Source organism: Colossoma macropomum, unplaced genomic scaffold, assembly GCF_904425465.1.
Source record: "Colossoma macropomum unplaced genomic scaffold, Colossoma_macropomum, whole genome shotgun sequence".
Lineage (NCBI taxonomy): Eukaryota > Metazoa > Chordata > Actinopteri > Characiformes > Serrasalmidae > Colossoma > Colossoma macropomum.
The window spans coordinates 13,984,189-13,991,692 of record NW_023494803.1 but is presented as its reverse complement, the minus strand read 5'-3'; the positions used below and the strand labels follow the sequence as shown (position 1 = coordinate 13,991,692).

Sequence of the window (7,504 nt, the reverse complement as noted above, 5' to 3'; positions counted from 1 at the left end):
TATAGAGAAGATGGAGAGAAAGAGAATGGAGGCATAGAGAGAGAGAGAAAAACACCAAAGAAAGAAAAAAGAATAAGGGATATAGAGAAGAAAGAAAGAAAGAAAGAAAGAAAGTAAAGAAAAATAACAGAGAGCAGAGAGGAGTGAAAGAGAACAAAAGACTGAAAAGAGAGAGATATGAATAAGGGATATGTAGAAGATAGAATGAGAGGTGAAAGAGAGAATAGAGACAGAGAGAGAGAGAGAGAGAGAGAGAGAGAGAGAGGAGAGGGGGGGGGGTACTGGAGGTGGGTTATCGCGGGTGGTGTGAGATTAAAGGAGGTTATTCTGTTCTTCCAGGAACTCTCTCTTCATTTCTTCACTCATTCCATCTTTCATTCCTCTGCAGAGACAGGTGAGCTTCACACCTGCTCAGATTACACACACACACACACACAAAACAGAGCACTAAAGCCTCTAACAACAGCTGCACATGAGAGAGAGAGAGAGAGAGCGAGAGAGAGAGAGAGAGAGAGAGAGAGAGAGAGTTCTGTAGACTTTAAGGGGACATTATTTGACATTATTGATCTGAACTGTGGTGAAATCTGTCGCCCCAATTTCCTCTAGTCTATACTCTTTAACATCCAGAATACAATAAATAACACAAGCAAAACAAGCTAGTTAACAGTAGACTGACTGCAGCATTAAAGCTAACAGTGACTGTTAAGCTAACAATGACTGACTGTATGTTTAAGTATCAGCTTTCAGTCACAATACTGAAAAACATGCAGCAAAACTGGAGCGAAGTCAAAATGAGTCTCACTTTTCCAGAAAGCTTCATTTTCTGAATGTTGGAATTCTTAAGGTCATGTTTTGTCTCAGAGAATATCTGTCTAAATATTTCTAATTAAACAGTTTTTATGATTTTTCAAAATGGTTTTTAATTTAAATGCAAACTTAGTGGTAAATCAGACTGAATTTGTGTTATTAATCATCATTAACTGCAGGAAATCACTCACCTGCTGTGATAAATTAACTCACTTAATTTTTACAGCAAAACAACACGTTAAATAATGCACATTTAGTGAGGAACACACACACACACACACACACACACAAACACACACATGCACACACAAACACAAATACACACACAAACACAAATACACACACACACACGCACAAACACACAAACACACACATGCACACACAAACACAAATACACACACAAACACAAATACACACACACACACACACACACAAATACACATAAACACACACACACACACACACACACACATTATATTAAACACCTCAGTGTCCATTTTATCAGCTCCATTGACCATATAGTTTCACTCTGTAGATCTACAGTTACAGACTGTAGTCCATCTGTTTCTCCATACTTTGTTACCCTGTTCTTCAGTGGTCAGGACCCCCACAGGACCCCCACAGAGCAGGTATTATTTGGGTGGTGGATCATTCTCAGCACTGCAGTAACACTGACGTGTTGGTAGTGTGTTAGTGTGTGTTGCGCTGGTGTGAGTGGATCAGACACAGCAGTGCTGCTGGAGTTTTTAAATGCTGTGTCGACTTACTGTCCACTCTATTAGACACTCCTACCTTGTCAGTCCACCTAGTAGATGTAAAGTCCGAGACGATAGCTCATTTGCTGCTGCACAGTTTGTGTTGGTCATCCTCTAGTCCTTCATCAGTGGTCACAGGATGCTGCCCACCAGACGCTGTTGGCTGGATGTTTTTGATTCTTAGTCCAGCAGTGACACTGAGGTGTTTAAAAACTCCAGCAGCACTGCTGTGTCTGATCCACTTGCTGAGAATGACCCACCACCCAAATAGTACCTGCTCTGTGGGGGTCCTGGCCATTGAAGAACAGGCTAACAAAGTATGCAGAGAAACAGATTAACTACAGAATGTAAGTGTAGAACTACAAAGTGCTCCTATGTGGTCAGTGGAGCTGATAAAACGGACACTGAGTGTAGAAACAAGGAGGTGGACTTAATAAACTGCTTGGTGAGTGTATAAAATATAATTTAACATTGAATACAAATACAGCTAGATTTCTGTTTAGGTTAACTCTCATATTAAGTGACAGTTAATATGTAAGGTAATATGTAAGTTAATAAGTAGGGTTTCTAGCTGGGGATAGCCTGTTTAGCACTGCTTACTGTTCTGCTTTTAAGCAGGTCAGAAGTGCATTCATTCTGCAGCATAAACTGTGAAGTTATAAACACTTCTTGTGTTATTGATCATCTTTAGTTTACTGATCAAGTTGGTAATTTACCTTTTTATTTCCCTTCAGTTCAGTCAGGACCACTTTGTCAAAGAAAATATTTGGTTTCCATTTGGGACCTCCTTGCCATTCCATGTGCATACAAGGCAGAAAGACCCCCAAACCCAATATTCCAGGCAAACACCGGCCAGCAGGCAAGTGAAAAAAAGCTTGCAGAGGGAGCAGTGAGAATGGGCAGGCTAAAGCTGCTTAAAGAAGCACACTGAGGATAGCAGGCGAGTCGTCAGCTGATTTAGATCAGCTGATAACGGCTGGGCTGCTTTTAGCCGTGACAAAATGTAGCAAAATGTTTATTTAAATGGAAACGGTGGTGCGTTGAACACTGTTATGTTATGCAAATGTTGCAACTCTGGCGGCTGAGAAAGTCATTCTTGGTGTTGTTTTTGAAGAATTTTCAGAGTCTGATGAAACTGGTTTACATATGTTTTACACTTTGAAATACACCTTCTAATGTCTTCAACATCTCTGACACGCCCATCAAACCCGAGAAAACACACTTGAAGCCTGCTGCACACCGTTTCGCACCATTTCGCTGAAACGTATTGAAACCACAGCAAAACGGTGCACAGCATGTTGAGAGTGAACGTGCACCTGGTGATTTGAGATTGTGGCCTGAGCTTGACTTTGTAGCCTGTCTGAACTTCTGCTATGCTCAGCTTCTCGTCTCTCTGCTCTGCTCTCTGCTCTCTGAAACACTTGCTGTGTCCCAATTCAGGGGCTGCATCCATCGGAGGCTGCATTTGAAAGCCGACTGCGTCAAACTGGCGCGACTAGGCTGTCCCATTTCGAAGCCTCCTTCATATGCAGCCCAGAAATGTGTCCTTCTTTTCTATGGCAACGAAGGATCCAACGGATGGATCCTTCACTAGCCAACATATTCCAAGGTTCATTGCATGCTGGCGAGGATTCAAGCACATAGCGATGTCAGCAGAGGAGCAAACGGCAGCTGAAGAGACACTTTTAAATGTAAATATTGGGAGTCGAATAGAAAACGATACAAATGTTAAAAAAAGCCAATGTGGTCTGAAGCAAAACTCACACTAACAGAGAGAAGCGTCTCCAGCTCTATTAAATTAAAAAATGAAAAAACTAAAATCAAAGGTTCTGGTTCCGTCTTTAAAGAACTTCAAAAGAACTTGACAAGAGCGGCGTTTCGAGAAGCACCGGTAAGGGAAACGGTGACGCAAGGAAATCCGCCGTAGAGCAGACCATCACATTTCGGTTCAGCCTTTGCGGGTCTACGCAGCCTTCGAAGGACACACCTTTGTAGACTACTGAATTGGGACACAGCTACTGAGTGCACTGCGTTCAGTTCACACCGCCCTTGCTGGTTCGTTGGTGCTATGGAAACCAGCCCCGCCTCCACTGATCTACAACACACGTGGACTGACTAGCTAGCATGATCTCTTTCTCCTGTTTTCAGGTAAACCGCCGCTGCCGGTCCAGAGTGTTTTCAGTCAGATTCATTTCAGTTCTGATTCATCGGTAGGCCGTTTTTTTTTCCAATGTGTGAGAAATGTGGCGTGAGAGCGTGAGATTAGACCGAATTGCGCGAGTCTCACGGCCAATGCGTGAAGAGTTGGCAGACCTGTCTATATGTCTCCTCTGTAAGGGGTAAATTAGATTATGCAGCAAGCTATTGCTTTAAAGTGCGCAGGGCAGGAGAAAAGTGCTTCCTCTGAGGAACAGCGGGGAACCTGAGCTCTACAGTCTGAGGAACTTCACACTTCTGCTCATGTAGAGGGAGAGAGAGAGAGAGAGAGAGAGAGAGAGAGAGAGAGAGAGAGAGAGTGGAGAGTGGAGAGTTGTCAAATCCCGCTGAGTTTTAGAGCTGAATGTTGCCGCTCGATTGCTACACACTGCTGAACACTCCCCACACATAGACACACACATACAAACACGCACACACACCCTGGCCTGCTCACAGCACTACACACTCCGGTTCACCGTTTCATTGGTATATTTGATGTGTTACAGCAAATATTCCACTTTGTTTCATTGGGTTTCTGCAGTCAAAGGATGCTGACAGACATCAGTCAGGTAGCGAGAAGCTGTATTGGTTGTGCTACTCAATCCTGGGAAAGTTGATGGGCAGAGCCTTTGTTAGAGGCTGTATTTTCTCGCCATGGACTACCGAAATGTTTGTTATCTCCTGACACACGTTCTCGTTACAGGATCTTATTTGACTCAACCAGGCTGAAAAAATAACAGAACATTCTGGAACAAACTGCTTCAGGTAAAATAGATGGGTACGGAAGATCTTTCCTGCCTGATGATGAATAAAATGGACAGAAAAATGCCAGTCTTCTGTGTTCCTGGCAGCAGTGTGTCGAAAAACTGAAATGTTCCCTCAAAGGTACAACAGTGGTTTTAACGTCCAATTGTGAACCTTACATAAGTTTTTCCAGGTAAAAAGTACATATTTGTACCTTTTCATAACCTAAAGTTTTAAAACAGAACAGTAAAATAAAAAGCCTGGAGGCGAGACGGGGTGTGTGGAGTCAGTACAACGTAGAAAATATAATTTCAGTGGTTATGGTATAATTATGTTCCCTGACTAAATGTACTGAGATGTACCCTTGACGGTACCACCCCAGTGACAAGAGACATTTTAGTACCTTTATTTCTGACAATGTATGTCTAAATAATGACTTAGTATCTCATAATAATCACTTGCTATGTTTATGTCAAAATAATCACTTAGTAGTAGTATACTATACTGAAATAATGATTTAATATACTGTAATAATGATTTACAATGTCAAAATAATCACTTACTTCCTCAAAATATTGACTTACTCTGTTGAAACAGTGATCTATTTTCTCAAAATATCAACTTACTCCATTAAAATAAAGGCTTGTTATCCCAAAATAATTACTTTCTTTGAAATAGAATAACTCACTTTTTTTGATAATGTCTCAAAATCTAAAAAGAACAAGCTGTTATTCCAAGATATTTGAGGAAAATGATTTTTGTCTCCTCCACATAAAGAGAAAGGGCTTCTGTAATAAAGTAATAAACACTCTGTGCCGTGTGGTCGAAAAATTGACTTCGCTGTAAAATGTTTTTGAAATGTTGAGTTGAAAACTGCTGGATTGTGTGTTTTTGGGCTGAAGTGTTTATCTGTGATTACAGGACTCAGACGCAGACGTACTGCAGAAACACAGTTTAATTTACCGAGTTCAGAGATACAGTAACAGTCGTGCAGTGCAGGAGGGGCTCAGAGCAGTGCAGATAGGAGAGTGTATGAGTTTGTATTTGATTGTGTGTGTGTGTGTATTTGAGTGTGTATGTGTGAGTATATGTATGTGTATTTGTGTGTGTGTGAGTGTGGTTGTGTGTGTGTATTTGTGTGTGTGTGTGTGTGTGTGTGTGTATTTGTGTGTGTGTGTGTGTGTGTATGGGTGTGTATTTGTGTGCGAGTGAGTGTGTATGTGTGTGTATTTATGTGTGTGTGTGTATGTATTTGTATGTGTGTGTATTTGTGTATTTGTGTGTGTGAGTGTGTGTGTGTGTTAGTGTATGCGTGTATGAGTGTATGTTAGTTGAGCAGGCAGGACTCGTATGTAGGGATCATGTATTTGATGTTGATGAAGGAGTCCTCTCCTCCGTAACGCTCAAACACCTCCAGCGTCTCCTGGATCAGATCTCCAACGTTCTCCCGCTTCTGCTGGCTGTAGTCGATACCGTCTCCGGAGTTTACTGAAACACAGCACACACAAACAAGGTCTTTAAGTTAAAACAGTTTGCATTCCAATTAAAAAATGCCACTGGCCACCCCGGCCACCCCTCGGCGACACCCTGCACTCCAGAATCTTGTGCAAAACTTCCCAGAAGAGCGGAGGTTATTATAGCCGCAAAAGTGGACAACTCCATATTAATGCCTGTGGATTTGGAATAATACGCCCAACAAGCTCACAGCAGTGACGGTCAGCTGTCCACATTTTGGCCATACAGTGTAAACAACACAACAATGATGCTCTGTAGAGAAATGTGAGAACAGTCTGTCCATGATGGCTGTACTGGACAGTACCGGGGACAGTACGGTGGACTGTAGAGCAGCAGCTCAGAGACAACAACAGTCTTTATTCTCGCTGAGCAGAGTGGATTACTGAGCAGACTCCAAAGGCCCAACACATTCCTCACAGCTGTTGGGGGGACGTTGATGGACAGGCCAGATGGGGCTCCTTCAACTGCGTGGTAACTGCAGTGCTCGCTCTGAGCTGAGAGACCTCTCAACAGTTTGATTACAATTCTTTAACGAATCAATCAATAAGTCTATTGAATCCCACACAAAATGACGACGATATTAAGACATTAAGATAAATGCAACACCAGACCCATCCCATTTTGCATATTTTGATGCACGTGTAAACATGAAATTTATATTAAATTTACATTATGTTACTTGGTCTTTCAACATCAAAACACTAGCATAGCATTTCAAGCCAGCACTTTCGATGGAAGTTGACTTTGACACTCAGTGTGATTTAGTTTTTATGCCGTAACATCTTGAGCCATCTGATCAAGCTCACGGGTTTGATCACACTCACAAGTTGATCGGCGACTCGAGAAATTATAGAAGTGAGAGTGGACCATCACTTATCCTCTTCCTGCAGTGCCCCCTGGTGGCCGTTCTGGGGGCAGAATGGAATCCACTCTCATATTTTTAAATGATCTAATCAAATAAAACATTTCTTTCCTTGTAGCTGTGTTATCAGATGAGCTAGCTCTCTGCTGTGCTTCTGTGTGTGTAATGTTGTTGAGCTGCTAGTGGGCAATTAGAGGTGAAAGGGGAGGGGCTAGAACCTCCTTCTGTGAAAAAAATTCATGCCTCCCCACAAAGACAGCCGTGCTGAGATAAAATAGACAACGACAGCTTTCTTTATATCACACAACTGACACAATAAACACACAGCATTTAAAAACAATGAACAAACAGCATTTAAAGCAACATTATTTAACAGTTTCATAATCATGTTAATGCTACTCTGACTTATAACAGTGAGAATGGCATCTCTGTCGTTGCCACTCCAGGCCAGAACGTCTGCTATAGCACTATATAACTTTGGAGCAGCACGAGAATCTCTTGCCAGAACTGCGTAACGTTCTACAGCACCACATCACACAACAACTACTCAGCAGAAGAAGCAGCTCAGTATTCCCAGTATGGACAACATGGCAGAGGCTGCGAAGAGACCGAAGACGACGCTGTC

At 42.2% G+C, this 7,504-nt stretch overlaps 1 protein-coding gene across 1 annotated transcript in view; it reads right to left on the bottom strand.

Moving 5' to 3' along the window:
• Positions 1-5,733: 5,733 nt before the first annotated feature.
• The window catches only part of pacrg (PARK2 co-regulated), a 113,192-nt gene continuing 111,421 nt past the window's right edge, over positions 5,734-7,504 (bottom strand). Inside the window, exon 5 of the mRNA XM_036593991.1 lies at positions 5,734-5,990. Coding sequence (XP_036449884.1) covers positions 5,830-5,990 — 161 coding nt within the window. The 3' untranslated portion in view covers positions 5,734-5,829. The remainder of the gene's footprint in view (positions 5,991-7,504) is intronic.